General features: G+C 38.0%; 1 protein-coding gene across 1 annotated transcript in view; it reads left to right on the top strand.

Moving 5' to 3' along the window:
* UBAC2 (UBA domain containing 2) overlaps positions 1 to 17,973 on the top strand; it is a 103,616-nt gene that overhangs the window by 73,055 nt on the left and 12,588 nt on the right. Inside the window, exon 7 of the mRNA XM_075526435.1 lies at positions 10,595 to 10,840. Within this exon, the coding sequence (XP_075382550.1) occupies positions 10,595 to 10,840 (246 nt within the window). The remainder of the gene's footprint in view (positions 1 to 10,594; positions 10,841 to 17,973) is intronic.

Here is a 17,973-nt window from a genome sequence, read left to right as displayed (position 1 = left end):
CTAAAACAGATTGTACTAAATCTTCCAGATTGTTAGATACTGATAAGCTTCTTTTAAAATTTTACAAACTTAGAAATTAGGAGCTCAGATTCTGATTTCTTGGCCCAAAATACTGTCTGCTTTTCAGTGAAAGTGCCACCTCTTCCCCAGAAGCTCATTATTAAGTTGATGCAATCTTAAGAAGAACTTCAATTGTGTCCTTGCTCTTTACAGCCTACTAATTTGAATTTGCAGTGAGCCCAGAGTGAAATGCCTGTGGACACTTCACATATTGCTGCTGTAACTCAGTAGTTTGGTCTCTTACCATTTGCATTGACGTTCCAAAATATTCTGTGAGCTCGCAGGATAACTAACAGGAGTGATGGAGCAGTAAATAGTGAAGTCTGCTCAGCAGTTTGGTCTGACCATAAATATCGATGAAAACAGTGCAACTAACAAACCAGAATTTCTCTCTCCTGGAGATCAGCCCAGGCCTCTGTGCCCGCCTAAGGATCTGTGACTTCCTCCAAACACACTACCCTTCCTGTTACTCTTCTGGCTCTTTTAATAGCCCTTCCTTTTAAACAGGTGTTCATTAGAGAGGGAAGGGAAGGAAAGGAAAGGAAAGAAAAGGAAAGGCATTTTAACTCCCTCTTTCCTGGTGGCAGGAACTGTATGTATGCTTGGTTATACAGACTTATGAAGAACGGCTCGAATATTTTTATTTTATAAAATAAGGTTCTTATTTTAATTCCTTTTTAATGTACAGTTTTATTCAGCTGTATAATGCAACTTTCTTAGGATTCTTTTTCATAAATTACCTTTTTTTAATTGCAGGTTGACAGTTTGTTTTACGTAGGTATAAGTCCATAGGAATAAATTGAGCTTTCTCTGTGTCACAGGACGGCTTAAAAAAAATCATCTGAAGTTTTCATATTGCTTCAGTCAGCATGAATTAAGTCATCATCAATGATGATGTGTTTTGAGTCTCAATTTTTTCTGCAGCAAGCAGAGAGCTGCACTCTACCGTTTTCTAATAAGTGCCACAATTTGGAAAGAAGTTCATGTTATGAATTTCAGCCATTTTTTGCACAGCGTATCTGTCACACTTCTGTGAATAAGGAGTCTCTTTTTCTCCTTTGTTAGAAATGATAATTTGGCTTCTTTTGAGAAAACTTGATAAAGGAGTAAAGTTTCATAGTATATTAAATAATCTGAAGAGGGATATGAAATGCTATAAAGAACCTTTCAGCACTACAAGTGTAGATACTTGATAACATATGTATATGTACAATTACAGAAATACATAGGTTGTTAAATCAATGTAAAGTCATTCTGACAACCTATATATTTTTGTAATTCTTACCGCTCTTGACATTTTCTAACATACTATGTCTTTGTTGAATCAAATTTTCATGTATTTGTACAAAAAGGCTGAGTAAATGGATGAACTCCAAGTCAGCTAGGTGTGATATTTAGTCACTAGTTCATTGCCTGTTAGACACTTCGCTGTCTGTATTTTTAGCTCTAAAGATCACTTGGACACTAATATGACTGTATATGATGCTGTTCTGCAATTTAGCTTTTGTTGCACTTCTGCGTATGTGGAGTATTAAAATGGATACTGCAAGCATGATTTCTGAATTGGTGTCGGTTTCCACTTTCTCTTCACCATGTTCCCGGTTTAGGTTTATTTAAATTCTCAGAATTTATATTTTAACATGTAATGAACACTCTTAGACTAAATGGGATCTGACTTTCCAGGTACAAGATGTGGCACTGGAGATTGATTTCTGTGTTCATCTTTGCTAATGCTGTTAGACTTCCCTGTGAATTCCAGGCAGGGTGTAGAGCAACTGGGAATTGTACTGCCTTGAGTTCTTGTTTTCAGTGGTTTTGAGTGATGCCATCATTATAGAAATTTGTTTGCATGTGTGTATGAGTCTATGTATGCAGGTAGGCGTTGATGTGATGTGCCTGGTGATAGGGAATTTTAGACAATTTGTAGTTTGCCGGATTGTTCTCAGTTACGGAGATTACGGGACATGGTTTTTTATTGGAATACAAAAGGTCTACTGTATCTGTCTTTGTCATAAGGTATATCTTCCTAGATCTCCAATTTTGAATCAACATAGGAATACACTCTTAAAGGCAGCTTCTTTACTCTCCAGATGAAACTGGAGTACCTCTCAATTACTGTTCTTTTGGTATGTCAGTACGGGCCTGGTAACTTCAGTTGCTGATATGTTGTGTAAAACATGTTGTTTAAATACATGATGCTTATTTACAAAAAAGGGAGAATTTAAGAAGTAGACTGTAAACAAATTCACAAATCTGTTGTAATCAGTAATCTGTAATGTTGTTATTCTTACAATTTATGAGACTAATTTAGTTTCTTGTGATTTGTTTTGCCAAGTATCTACCATACTTGGTACATACAGTCCAGATTTGTTTCTTACAATAGGGTTTTTTTAATGTCATAAAATTAGGAAACTTCATATTAGAGATGCAGATGTATCATAAAAGTCATACAACCTATTTCCATTTGACTTTAAGCCAGAAATTCTTTCAATAGTTGTTTACAGAAGTGCTTCCATATAATGCATATCACTCAGTTTAGTGAAGGCCAGAAACTAAAAGTTTCCTTACTATTTTTTTCTTTAAAACAGTCAAAACACCTTAGAAAATGGTATCCACTTGAACGTTTCATTGGATACATACATATCAATCCATCTTCTCTCCCTCCCCCCCCCCCCCCCCCTTTTAAAATCTCTTGGATTCTCAGCTTACATTTCTCATTGCTATACTTTTGCAGGATTGAAATTTGAGGGGCATGTGAAGGCTCACTCAATCATAGCTACAGCATACCTGCTTCAAGAAGTAAGCTCAGGTTGGTACCAGCAGATAAGATATGCCCACTGGAACATGCAGTTCCCTCCACTCATTAGTATAATGTTGTCATCATACAGATCACGTGCTAGGATTTCTGCTAACCACGTAGCTAGGTTTCCCTATATTTCATAGGGAAAAGGTATCTTGCAGGCTCTTTCTGTGATTTTGGTGTTGTAGCCTCTTTCTTCTTATCTAGTGTCATTGGTTTATTTGTTTGCAAGGTGACCTGCATTCCATAAAGTTCAAAATTTGCAGTACCCCAAGTCTTCCGTGGGCTGCCTTGAATTTCTGTAGAGTTCAGTTCAAACCTTAGGAAACTGAAATTGTCTTAACCTTACAAATGCTGAAGTTTCTAAAACCCTGTTTACTTTGTAGATTTCACTAAGCCAAATGCAACAGCCTTCTGCATTGTTTCTGTACTACGCTCTGATTTACTTTTCTCAGGTTGTATGAAAAGTTGCGCTTTTTATACTTTAGGTATTGGAAAACTGTAGAGAATCTGTAATTTAGAGCATGTACTTCAAAGGCTTAAGGTTAAGATAGAAGGCTCGGACAGTGTTGAGTGCTTGGTTTTAATTTCAGTTCTGATTTTTGAGTGCTTTAGTTCTTATTCATAATTCTGAAGTTGCTAACTTGGTCTTACATAGGCTACAGATATCTGTTGTTAAATGCTCCCGAGCGTACTTTGGCTTGTTTTGAGTTCTGTTTGTTAAGATATTTATTCATCCTTTCTGTTTGTTATTCGTTCAGCTGAGGTGTTTTTCTATAGTGAATTCCTGTCCTTTAGGATTGGCATTTATAGGATAAGATGTGATTGGGCTGGGGAGCAAAATATTTAAACCAGACTTTCATTTTTTTAGTTCTTGTCTTAAAAATAATTTTATGTAGTTAGTATCTGATCAGACCTAAGAATCGTTGATTTTGTTGTTGTTCTTCCTCTTCCACATCTTTCTTAAGTGATTTTGAATAATCCTTACTGAATTCTTTTTGTTGTTTTAAAAAAATTTTTGAAGGGAATGCAGAAGCATTTGTATTACCTCTACAGTGCAGTATTCACATTTAAAATATCATCCTTTCTACATACTTAAAATTAGTATTAAATATGTGCTGGCTTTTTGAAGATAATCTTTGATCAGAGCCTGATAATGTAGTATGCAGTTACCTACACATTCATGTCCTGCCATGCATCCTTCTTTATCCTCCAGTTAGTGTGGACATCCTCCAGTCATCCACGTTTAGTCTTATGTAAATCTTTAGTCAATGTTGAAGTATGATACTCCTTGAATTCTTTGTAACTGTATAATTATAAATTGTGATTCAGGTAAGTCTACTTACATCCAGTTAAATGCCTTGTGGTAGTACTTTGGTGACACAGAAGAGAGTCTGTCTAATATGATTATATATTGGCCTGACTCCAGCAAGTCCATGTCTTTCCTGTGCCAGGGAGTGCAGAACTGGACACAGTACTCCAGGTGCAGCCTTGCTGATGCCGAGACAAGAGGAAGGATCACTTCCCTCGACCTGCTGGCAATGCAGTTCAGGAAGCTCAGCACATAGGTTGTGAAGTGCATAGCCTGAAATAAGAAGTGGAAAAGCAATAGAATAACAGAAATTAGGGAATAAAAAAGAGAAGCACCGACTCTTTGTCTGTTTCCTAACTTTAGGACAGGTGCAGATATCCATATGTAAGCTAACAGATGTGCTGAATCCCACCCAAAACTAATGTGAGGTATCTGCATGTGGGCAAAGGTCAATATTCAGTTGAGTGACTGTAGGTGACTTAATTTGAGATTAGTGTCTCTATGTTCTACTGACTGTATTGACTTAATCTCCTCTGTGGTGGGAGCTTAGACACCTTGCTCATGTCTAGATGGCTGCATGTAAACACATGACAGCTGACTAAGCTGACAGCACTTACTTCTGCATCAGTTAAAGCATCTGAGAAGAAAAGTAGTTGATACATCTGGCATACAGGGGGTGTTAGTGTGGAAGTGAGGTTGTAATTGTTTGAGGAGCAGGGAGATGCAGGTATTTCCAATTCTGGAAAAAAGAGAAAGTAGTGGGAAAGGAGGGGAGAAGGTAATAATGTGATCATAAGATACTTTCTCTTTTATATCAACAGCTTCTGAGATCCTGTAGAAAAATGGATTTTAGTTTTCTGTTTGTATTTCAGTTATAAGTTTTCAGTTTCTCTCTCAGATCTGGGGAAGAGTTTGTGTGCCCAAAATCTGGTCTACTTGGTCAACTGTGCCAACTGGTTCAGTGAGAGGTACACTGCATCTATCAAGCTTTTCTAGCCTGTGCGTGTACACCGTCATGGCTGCAATGTTACAATTGTAACATTGCAGCCATGGAAACATCTGCCATAGGATGAGTCACATCTTAATAGTGCCCGTTTCTCTCTGTTGACTATGAAACCAACTTTAAACAACCAGCTCATAAGTAGGCTTTTAAATTACAGATGTCTACATTGGGGCAGATTAAATCCAATCATGATCTTTTATGTAAAGAGGTTTGGTTAACAATATGATGACAATTGCCTGCAGAACTCTAGTGGAGTCCCGAGGGAACCTATCCTTAGGTCACAAGTACAAGTTAAGAATAGATGTACTGTGCTGAAATGGCACTGCAGTCATAGTTGCACATACACAAAGAACGATTGAGATCTCATAATGATTGCACCTGACCAATGAAGATAGCATTGACGGACTCTGAAGAAAAAAAATGCAAGGTATCTGGGAAATTTATGGGCCCAGTCAACTGGGAAGGAAATTAAACAGAATTAGTGTATTATTATTATAGTCTTATTTTTCTGTCAAGTTAACTATTGCAAAAGGCTGTTTATACTCTTAGTAACTATTTCTGCAAAGAAAACCCAAACAAAATAATCTGTTGTGTTACAATTACATTGCAGGTTATAACTACAAGTTGAAAATACATGTGTAGTGGTTCTATTTGTTGGGTGGTTTTCACACAGTCTCTCTTAGTTTGATAAATGTGTTTCTCTAGTCAAGGTAAATACAGAATCTCTATGCAAACTTTAACCCCTTGTTTTGATTCTAGTTGTATAGAATTCAGAACATACTAAGGATAAAGCAGATAAAATAGGTATAAAAATGTTACTTCACCTTAAGAATACTGCTATTTGCTTTCAATTTGTTGATACCTGAAAATAACGAAGTCTTGAATACATATGATGAATATATTTAAATTACTCGGAACAAAATAATTGAGTGTTTGCTGTCAAGTTCTAACTGTTAGGCAAAATAATTTTCAATATCATTTTCTACACTAATCTGCCTACTGTTTTTTCTGTTTGATTTCCTTTTTTAGTGTTAATCGAGTACAGTGATTTTAAATATCTCAGTAGTGGAACATACATGTCTTTGTCGTGTAAAATACTGGAGAGCTTCCATGTTTGGTTTACCTAATGTAAAAGAGAAACTACAGCTACTTCCTTTTTCTAAAAAGTGTACAACTTCGGAGGGACATGAGGGAAGGGGAGGGGAAGTTGGGCTTTATACAAGAGTGGGAAGAAGTCAAGAAACTTCATGTGAAGGACCAGTAGTAACCCATGATGTTAAGAAACTGAAAAAATGTAAGCACACTTTTTTCTGCAGCACGCCAGACAATTTCCAGCATACTCCGTTTCCTCTGCTTAGCATTGTGCCTCATACAGTATGGTGGATGAGGTTGTAGGTTATGATGGCATGACTAACAGAAAACAAGTAAGATGTGTTTTATGTTGCCAGCTGAAATTTCTCCATTCTAACAATGTGAACTTAACTGCAATGTTTTTCTGTGGTGACTTTTTAGAGCCTAAAATACTCTGGAGGCTCATCTGTTTGGCGGAAGTAGCCCTTTAATCTGATGTACAGTGCTGAAGTTGGGATATAATGAGATCATCTTATCTTCATTGAATAAACAAAGTTGGTTTACTTTCTTAAACACTAGAAATTCACTACATGTCTGTAACAAAAATGGTGTAAAAAGTTACTTTATACTTTGTCAAAGCTTGGGTTGTTTTAAATGATATATATCAAGTTCTGCATATGAACAAGCTAAAGAGGAAGTTCTTTGGAAATACTTGACATTAAGATGAGTGTATGACACTAAACCAGACTGAATCACAAGCCTATTTTAACTACAAATGTCTCCATTCTGGGTTTATTGGAAATATGCAAATAGGTATCTCTTCCTCACTAGATGGAACTTCTTGAAAATTTGTTAAAACTCAGCACAGTGTTTAAAGTTTCTTATACTTCCATCTAATAGCTTTATAATTGAAGTAGTAGATCAAGGGAGAGAGGGAGCGGCACTGAAATCCTAACAGATGTGGAGGTAACAAGGTGGATTGCCGGTGTACACTTGGTGCTCTTCACCGCTGAGTCTGTCCTTCCATCTCTTTATACTTGTGAAGAATTGCAGTCTCACACGATTGCTCTGAACAATTACTGGTCCACAGTAAGTTTCTTGGCAACTATATGTAGAAGATATACTTCTCTTCTGCTAGTCCCTCACAGTTTTGTCTTGTTCCTTCACTGGGTGCTTTTTATTTTAGATTTTACTGTGAACTTTGTATTGTCAGACTTCTCAACTTCCTGCTCTGTGAGTACAGAAGTCCACACATTTGGGTTATGCAATGATTTTCTGTCTAAGGCAGGACAAGGAAGGGCCAAGACACTAGTCTGCTGTTGAGGAGCAGCAGAGAGAGAGAAGACAGCCCACTGCAACTGATGCATTGGTTATAGATGAGGCATGCTACTCCAATGAACTCAGGAAAGCTAGGAAGGCAGGTGGGAGCCATGTGCATGAGTCTCACACGCAGTGCTAAGTGCCATCCTCCATTTTAGCAGTGTCCATAAACTTTTAGCCTTATAAAGCCTTTTCTTCCGATTAAATGCTCTGGAATGACTTGCTCTCTACAACTACCTAAAAGGAGGTTATAATGAGGTGGGCGTTGGTCTCTTTTCCCAAACAGGGCAAGACGAAATGGCCTCAAGTTGTGCCAGGGGAGGTTTAGACTGGATATTAGGAAAAAATTCTTCACTGAAAGGGTTATCAAGCACTGGAACAGGCTGCCCAGGGAAGAGGTTGAATCACCATCCCTGGAGGTATTTAAAAGACATGTAGATGTGCCGCTTAGGGACATGGTTTAGTGGTGGGCTTGGCAGTGTTAGGTTAATGGTTGAACTCGATGATCTTAAGGGTCTCTTCCAACCTAAATTATTCGATGATTCTATGACTAGCTGTCTCTACTTAGAAAAATATGAGAGTGTTTTTACTGATGCAGCTACTAGTTGGTGCTTGCAGTACACTTTCCCTTCTGAGACAAACAAGTCCCAAAGTACTGACACTAAGACATGCTGCTGCTATCTCTTTGCTGTATTTTCTATCTTGAGTTGATAAGAGAATGATTCTGTTTGTGGTTAATGTGTTCAGACACATGTCAAGATTTGTCATACATTCAGGGAGATGTAGATTTTCCTATCATCACCGCTTGCTTTGTTTTGTTCTTGTGACTTTTTGAACCCGTTCAAGAAAACATTAGACATTAACAAAGGACTGTAGGTGATAAGAATGAGCAGAGATCAGTAGCTGGGAGGGACATTTGGAAGAAGTGAGGGAATGCTGGTGTCATGTTGGACGTAGTATTTTGAGCAGGAGCGCTTTCCCTCCCTGGTTACATCTGTGCAACCAGGAATGCAGAATCCCTGGGACCAAAGAAGGGGCTGGGCTCCGTAACCTAACGATACAAGGTGAGAGGAAGGAAGATAACTTGTAGGTTCTGGTGCTGCTTGTGCATTGTCCGTCTAAGAAATCATCAGATTAAATGTATACGTAATATTTGCAGCCTGGTTCAGTAATTCTTGCTCCCAAAAAAGTGACCTTCCTGGTAGCCCTACAATCTAGGTTTTCTTGAGTGACGAGCCTATCTACGTAACTCTCTTGGGACCAGGTCGTTAGCTTCTGAGGGACCTTCTTGCTAGGTGGATACCTCAAGTACTACATACCAAAAATAGATGAATTGCAGAAGTGATATGAATTTTCCTCCACTTATTCTTTGGCTATTATGGTTCTATCTTAGTTTCCAGTTGATGTGTGCAAGTTTTGGTCATGGGCTTACAGTCATCTGGAACAGTTTCACTAGAGCTGAGGAAAGAATTTCTGAGGTCATGAAGAAGCTTCTGGTCCAGCACCCTGTCATTCCTGGAGTCCAGTCAGGACCTTTCTTTGAATACAGAAAACTTTTGTTAAAGGCAGCCTTCACTATGGTGCCAGAGACTATGGCCTTCCTCTTATCCCATCCCATTTACCTCCTTCCTCATAGCACAAAAAAATCGAAGGGGTTAAGGGTAGTTTAAAACTGTTCCTTCTCATTTTAGAATGGTAGCCGGTGTTTGGTGTTACATCCGACCCTGAGAGCAGTCATAAAATGAAAGTAGAATAAAATGAAAATCAGTCTTTCCCAAAGCAGAATGTATTTTTGCTAAAAGTCTCATTATCTCACTGGATAATTAACAATAACCTTGTAAATAATCTGAAAAATATCCCCCTCCCAAAGAATGTTGCATTTTCCTGTACTGTCTCCCTTTGTATATGCAGCAATGCATTTGGTATGTTTATGCAAATGTCAGTGAGATAAAATAAATATGCCCAAATAAATAGCCCAGATGTGGAGTTTCTACATTGCTTCTAGCATAATTGCATTGTTTGGGTATATTTATGGATTGTTTTGCATTCATATCTCTTCCTGTTCATTTCACTCTGTTGCCTTAGCATAATTCTTGTGGCATAACAGACAATAAATAGTCAAGAATACTGAAACGTGGCATAAAGCAGAATACAGACTTGGAGTTTTGCATGAACTTTGACCTTCCTGCTGGACCACTTTGGGCTTGAGTGATAGGGCTTCATGATGGGATTTAAAATGATGGCTGAGTGATGACTGTAGATAATTTATGGGGCACATGGATTTCTGTTGCTCCTCCTGAATCTGAAATGAAATCAAGCCCCAAGGCAAACACAAGTGTGAACGCAGGAAATGGGTATTTTTCTTGTAGATGGCAGAAGGGCATCACAAAAACTGGCTTTTTCAATATCACAGTTTTTAATGAACTGGGTTTTGAACCCTTTTTTTTTTCTCCTAGAAGGTAGATGGGATCCTTTTGGAATAAGTCTGCATACTCTTATAGATTTAACTTCAAATCAGCTGGTTTGCTTTTGTTTTTAATAGAAGGAGAGACTCGGGTGGTGGGCGGCAGAAGCCTTAAGGGGGGTGTTTTTTTGAGGAGTGTTTACAATGCCTCAGCATCCTCAAGGGCAGCCTTAATCGTCTCAGGTCAGCATGCAGCATACCCTGACCAGTTCCTTTACTAGAAATGAAAATTTTGTTTGAATTTTGACCTGTTTGAGAAAAGGTCACTTGGTTTAGGCTCAAATTCTGAAACAAAAAACCCCAACCAGCTTTCTGAGTCACAGGCAATGCAGTACACAGATTTAAAAAAGTAATAGTCTGTAGTTGTGGGGAAGTTGGAGGTAAAGAAATCCCCTATTCTTTCTCTCTGATTCTTGACTGAGAACTCTGGGTAAATACAATAAAAAGTGCTTTAAAAAACAGAAAGACCAACTGCTGCCTGCAGCTAAATACAAAGTAAATTTGGTGTATTTAAGTTTTTTGGTTTGTGGGTTTTTTTTTTTAACGTATCGTTTTTGGTTTTAGGTTTCTGGGATTTGCTACAATAGCAGTATATTAAAAGTTCATCGAATTCTTTGTGTACCCAGCTGGGTAGCAAAGATATTTTCTTGGACTCTTGAACCAATCTTCTCATCTGCGGAACCAATGAATGAAGTTCAAGTGGGAATGGGAGCAACAGTTGACATCCAGAGGCAGCAGAGAATGGAGTTACTGGATCGTCAGATCATGATGTCTCAGGTTGCCCAAATGAGGCGGCAAAGGCAGCAGCAGGTATTGATATATGTTCTGTAAGGATTATATTACGTTATGGTAAAAATACATTTTTGGTTCATCTATTATTTGTGGTTCCTGTTTCTTAAAAATAATGTATTTCTTTATTCTTCTCCATCAGTCTTTCATACACTGTTGTACTGCTAATAGCCATTTAAGTGTTTCATATAGCTTTATGTGTTAAAACTGCTTCACAAGATGTAAGCAGAATGTCGGACAATCCTGTAAGGATATCAGTACTTCTAGCAGTCTTTCACCAAAAATGAGGCTGAAAGGTAAAGTGATTGCCTCTTGGTGGTCTTTAGTAAGAGCCGTTGTGGCAAGTTAGGAAGTCAAAATGCTCCTGACTCTTCTGAGTATTTGTATTGTTAGCATCCTTTTCAGAAAGGTTGAAAATTGGCTATGTAACTCCTTTGTTTGCAGATGTACTTTGAATAAGTCTTGTTTCTTTTAAGAAAGTGCAGAAATTAAATTCTCTAACTTTCTTACAGAGGTCAACCACAGGGACTTTCTGTTTGCCGCACTTAATGCTCTTGTTTTATTTCCTTATTGAATAGCATAGCAGAGCCTTTTTATTTTCTGTTTTAGTCAAACCAGCAAATGCAGATATTCACATACTTTGCATTGTAGGGCAGTAAAACAAGGCAGATGGTGTCTCAATTCACTTTTCCCTGTATCTTAGATGTATGTGTTACTACTCTATCAAACCTAGCAGACAGCATAGGCCTTGCATTGCTCTATGTGAACATATATTGCTCATAAATTAGTTACTGCCTAGCAATTTGAGGTCTTTACTGAGTTTTCTCTGCCTGAAACACAGCTCTGTACTGATACACAAATTCTCGTTGTGTTCAAGGTAGTGTTGTGCAAATAGGTGTAGCTGCGTTACCGTTAATATGTTGCCAGAATTAGAGGTGTGATGGCACAAATCTTTGGCCAACAACTGGAGTATGAATCTTTGTTTCCAGTCCCTGATAACATAATTCTATTTTCCTTGATTTCTTAACATTTCAATCTGATGAAATTGTTCCTCAGGTGGAAAGATGCTAATCTACTTTTCTCTATTCCCATTAGAACATAAATCAGTTTTAACATAAGAACTGAACTAGAAATTACTCAATTCTTGAATGTTGCCGTTGTAATAGAAAATGAATTGAAAGTGTCTGTTGGGCTACAAGCTGCTGGGAAGAGTGCAGCCAAGTTTCTTCAGATGGGAGGAAGAAGCCATTTCCAGTTATGAAGGACAATCTTTATAATATATCTTTAATTGCAAAAAGTGGTAAATAAGTTCAGAACAGTAAATGATAAAAGAAGCGTTGATAACATTTTCTTCTCATCTTCTCCTTTCCTTAGGCTATGAACAATGAAAGTAGAAAAATGTCTTTTCATGTTTGACTTCAAACAGAGTTCTTTAAAAAGGTGGAGTGGTTTAAGTAAAATAAATGAACATTGTTTGAACATCAGTAAGATGCTTCCCTTTACAAGTTGCCGAAACACTTTCAAGTTACCTTCATGTAACTAATGCTGAGCTTTTAACTTGAGCACAGCATTTAGTTAACTGATAGTGCTAATCTGTGAAACCAGTGATTAGAAGGCGATTGGATCAATGTATGAATGTTTCAAAGAGGCTCTTCAGAAAAGATGTGTCATGAAAGCTTTTGACCAGCCTCTTTTTTTAATGGCTCACAGAATTTACTGGCCATCAACTAAATCACAAAAAGCATCATTCACAATGTTGAGATGTAGTGGTAAAAATGAAAAGCAGACTAATTTCTATCTCAAAATAATATTTAAAAAATTGAAAACCATTTTCTGGATTGCTGTACTTGAGCAATTCTTTTGCCTTTAGAGGCTCGGGAAGGTATCATTTGAAGACAGTGGAGTTGAACAGATCACGTTACAGATGGAATTTAGATGACAATTTTACCTGTGGGAGTGAAACTGATAAAGAATGCAGATCAGTTTCTTAGGGAGTTTTTTTTGTGAAACTGAAAATAATAAAAGCTGCGAAGTATATATCGGTCATCAAACATGGCTTTGAATTATATTCTAGGAGAATGTTGGGCAGATTTCTGGAGTCCAAATATGCTGTCTCTAGGTAATGTGCCATAGGTAAGATACATTAACATTTTCTCTCCTGCTTTCCATTTTGTTTGGCGAGGGAAGTGACCTTTAAGTTTCCTCTGTATGCCGTAGTGCAACAGTTTTGTTTAGCTGCCCTTTGAGAAGGTGCTCTGCTCATTCCTCCTACTCCTTTACTCTTCAGGTCATCTGGTTGAGAAAAGAGAGAATGCATTTCCCTGTATATTGGTAGCATTATGGAAGGAGAACAGCAGAACATGATAGGTGGTTTCAATGGTGCTCCATTTTCCGCGCAATGTGGCAAACTCTGTTCTGGCCATAAGGAGGCCCCTTTCTTAAATAGACACTTTTTGTAGTAAGCTTATTCTTCACGTCTTTGCAAGAAGTTCTGAAGAATGTGAGCCTGACAAGTTATGCGAGCCAACACAAAAAGAGTAAAAGTTTAAAAAAATTAAAAAAAAAACAGGGAAAGGAACTGGGGAAAAAACGTTTCTCATAATTTGTTTTTACTGGACCTCCAAGATATGGGATGTAAATAATTTTATCTTTTTTTTTCTGCTGTTCACTGAGCTCTTTTATCCAAAGCAGAATTCACTTAGGCTGCTTTCTACAAAAAAGAAAACCAAACCAAAACAAACAAACAAACAAAACCCAGAAAACAACCACCCCAGAATTTCTTTGCTGGCAACTCTTTGAGCTTTACATTTCCCAGTCTTTCTCTAGCTGAAGCATTCTGGTCTGAAGAAGCCTGAAGCACGGAGCTGTGCATGTGAGTGCTGGGTTGTGAGACACCCATAACTTCAAGGAGCAGGTTGAGTATGTGGTAGAATTTGAACATAAACCACCAACTTCATTCCTTGACGTACCTCATTTTAGCCCTTAAACGTTCAGTGGTACTGTGTCTGAATATGTTGTTAGAAACTGAAAAAATTATCTTACGTTGCTAGTTTCTCAGGGGAGCGTGGTTACATGGTGACTGATTTTTGTCTTGGTTTCTAGTTGCTGTGGATACAGCCCTTAAACAGATGGTAGTGTGCATATTGAAAACTTTCTGTTCTTTTTTTTCTTCCACGGATAATCCTGAGAAATTATGAACTTGTCACAAATGGAGAATTCCTGAGCATCACCTCCATGCACCTTTTGAGGCAGTAGAATAAAATGTGTGCCATATGTATTCATTCCCTCAAAAAATACCAGATTTCTATTTTGTTACTGCTTTTAAAACTTTAGTTTCTTAGTTCTTTTCTTTCCCACTCTTTTGTCTATCCTCTTTTCTAATTTAAATAATTTATCCTATTTTTCTTTTTTCCCATTATCTGATCTCTTTTTCCCCTCCATATCACTTTCACATTTTCATTCCCCACTATGCCATTTTCCTCCCACATTTTCATCATCTCTTTCCCTTCATCTCCATTGTTTCCCATACTTTGTGTTTGCTCCTGTACAAAATCCGTCTTCGCTTTGGGGGAAGTTCTGTCCCATCATGTTTCACTACCAGTAATCATTTGCTGATGCATCATGAAGCTCATAGGATTTGAGGGAAGGATGCCTCTTGCCTTCCTCTTGTTCAGACAAGATGTAGTTGAGGTCTTTGGGCACTATTTTATCCTTTTGATACTGTAATATCGATGAACATTTTGGTCTTCCTCTCCTGACTTTTTGTTTCTTGATCTCTTTCATTTCCCAGCATTTTTCTAAAGTTTATCTTTCTGTAACCCAAATGAAAGCTCTGGCGGGAAAAGGGAAGGAACTTCTGCATCTGTGCACCAGTGTGGTAGCAAGGAGTCAACTTGATTTTCACTTCCTATTCAGAAATTTGGAGGGAGACTGGCAGATGACCAAATTGCAAATAGATCAGGGAGGAGTCCGTGTCTAGGTATTATTGACAACACTGTTGTCACTAAGGACAGATATGTGGAAGGTGGTGGAAAGTTGCAGAAAAGGTGGTCATCGCCTTTTGTTGGCAACTAAATACCACCTCTCCTTTGAGCGCTCATCCCTGTGCCCGTTTGGGAGGGGCAGTGTATGAACCTCGGTCCCTTCATCTTGAAAAAATGCTTTCTGTATCCACAGAGCATTTATTCCTTCATTCATGCTGAGCATGTTAAAGACACCGTATTGCCTGCTTCTTGGTTTCTCTTAAGTTTCTTGGCTCAGAAAAGAGCTTCACCAGGTTGCTCCAGACTGTGCGATAAGCCTACAGCCATATATGAAAATCTTCATTCCACTACCTCTTTTCTGCCCTATCCTCCACTTTAAGCTTATTTTGTCTTTTCCCTCCTGTCTTTTTGTTCTTCTAGTCCAGCTGCCATTACTTTTCAGGAGGCCAGACTGTCCTTTGATTCATGTCACACGGCATCTCTATAGGAGATTCTACTGCTTGCAAAGACCAGAGTTCTTCTGTAACAATGTGACTTCCTTTAATTGTTCATTCACTAGATGTCTTTCTCCTGGGACGCTGGAGAGATGCTCTGTTGGTAGGCACACAGAGTGTCTTTATTGTTATGGGAAGTCTCATATCCTGAGAAGTGTCCAAGTTTCACATTTTGTCAACTAAGGACTGTGAGGCTAGATTGCTGATTTACCTTCTGGTTATATCTAAGCGGTAAACTCCTGACCTTGGAAAAAAAATAGATTAACGGAGCAAAGACTTTCCTGGCACAAGAATTCCTCCTCAGGAATGTTATCCTTATTCACGATGGTAGAAAAAAAATCCCTCAGTGAATATACTCCTAGACAGTCCATTTCTGCTTTCTCAACGAAGTGTAAGAACCAGACCTGAGCATATTCTTTAGCTCTCCCACTGACACTGAGAGATACCACTTTGACGAAGTCTTCTTGAATAACTTCACAAGTTTGAGTACCAACAACAAGTCTTTCAAACAGACATTTTGAACCCTGAAGACCTTCTGCAACCTTTATACATTGCTGGGTTCATATAAACTCTTACTCTCACAGCCAGGACTTTGGATTAAAGCAGCTTGTTCATATTGTTCCACAGATGTATGTATCATTGTCAGGAAGGAATCTACCAGACTGCTTTACCTGAATAAACGGGTGAGATTTTCAGCCAAGTGTTACACAAAGTCCTTTTCTCTAATTAGGTTTCCATTCCAACTAGTCTGTGTTACCTAAGGCTACTTTGGGATTTTGTGACATAATTGAATAGAAACTGCCTTTAGCAACCTTGCCATAAACTTCAAGGACAGCTATACATAGGGTACCAATAGGATAAAAAAGTTATTTGAGCTCAGACTCCTTAGATGTGTGTGTATAAGATTTGACATCATATTTTTAAAGAATTCTGTTAACTAATAAGTGATTTATGGATTTATTTCAGCCCATGAATGAAGCATGTATGCTGCAGCAATAATCATTGTGGCTAAATTTAGACTCAGTATTCCTTCATTCTTCCCTTCTTCTGCATGCCAGTGTACATGTGTGGACACACCCCAAGCCTTTTTTGAAATCAGACACCTTCCATTTCTGTAGAGAAAAGAGTATCTTCTCCAGACCTCAGTGAGTCTTCAACTCATCCTTTGCTTTTTGGCACTCTTCTGGCATTTTCAAATCTTGATTATTCTCTGTAATTGTTTAATAATGTTTTCTTTGTGTTGAGAATAAGCCTGTTTTTATTTCAAAAGGGGAGCTTTACTCTTAGAGGTTGTTGAGTATAAAAGCTGCATATAATGCTGATGTTGGCATATGTGAACTCTTTGGTTTTTTACGGTTTCATTTCAGTAACATATTTGCAGCAGTTGATTACCCACTGCTATTTAGATATTTCTGTTTTCTTTTTCTGAATAACTTTTTTCATGGATTCTAGGTGTGAAATTAAAAATGTTGAATTTCCAGGGTGCTGATACAGGTAATGAACAGTTTATGACTGTTTCCTCTACAAACTACCACTTTATTTTTCTGTCTTTTCATGGAAATTGGAAATTCCGCAAGCTGACAGACACTAGTAGTACTACTAGAATAAGCTGAATGTGTCTCATTAACAGACAGTTGTCAGAGTCTAACTGTTTCTGACTTCTGCTCCTTGGTAGCACCCCACTCACACATTGAACTGTCATTTTTTTCTTATACTGGAATGATGAAATTCTCTTTCTGTCTGACTGGGCTTTTGAGCTATTAGCCTTTGAATTTGGTTTAATATTTGTAATCAGTTTCCCTAGAGAAGCAGTGGTTGATACAGTGGTTGGACAACTTCCTAAAGCAAAATGCTGTTTTATTTTAAAGCAAATAATTTTTTGAGAAATAGAGTATGTTTATTCTCCTATGCGATTGTTCTATATTCTCCTCCTCTGACAATTTAACTTAAGGCAGTTTGCCCTAAAAAAGCTGCTGGCATACAAATCTCCCCAAGCATTTCCAGAGTATTTAATTCTCTGTTGTCTGACCAATTCCTGTTTACAGAAGGCAAGTTTCTTTTTAGCTGTACCTGTCCCTGCATTTCTAGCTTCGACATAGGACAAATCAGGCATCCAGTTTGGGGGGTGGTCAGTTACTGGATTCCAGGGCTGCTTCTGTTCTTCCAGTCTGCACTGAGAGAGTCTTGATGGGCCATTTCTTCTTCCTTCTACTCCATAGCATGTAGTAAACAAGAAGCATGTAGTTCAGGTAGTAAGTGGTCCATCTTATTATTTGGGTTTTCTGATTAGAACTCTGATATTAGCGCATAACAACTACAGGCTAGTTTCACTGATTGTTCCTTAATGCACTACCTTGAGAGGCACAATAGATGCAAAAGTTTTGCCAAACAGCGTTGCAAGTATGACACCTTGTATGTTGACTTTGGGATGCCAACAAATGGAAGCCCCTCCTCTTTGCAACCTAAGACAGAACTTGAATCTTTACATCCCAAAATGGGATGCTAATCTGTTTTTTTTTCCCTACGCCATTGTAGACTAGCCCTTTATATACTCATGTATGTGTTTATGCTAGTATGTTGAAGAATTTGGTTTTGAGTTTTCTTTGTGCCCAGTGTTTGTTATCTCAGCTTGTCAAATCAAAACAATTTTGGAACTCTGATTTCTCACTTTTGTTTC

Source organism: Mycteria americana, chromosome 1 (genome assembly GCF_035582795.1).
Source record: "Mycteria americana isolate JAX WOST 10 ecotype Jacksonville Zoo and Gardens chromosome 1, USCA_MyAme_1.0, whole genome shotgun sequence".
In the NCBI taxonomy this organism is placed as follows: domain Eukaryota; kingdom Metazoa; phylum Chordata; class Aves; order Ciconiiformes; family Ciconiidae; genus Mycteria; species Mycteria americana.
The sequence above is the reverse complement of the archived record's forward strand: the minus strand, read 5'-3'. Positions and strand labels throughout refer to the sequence as shown.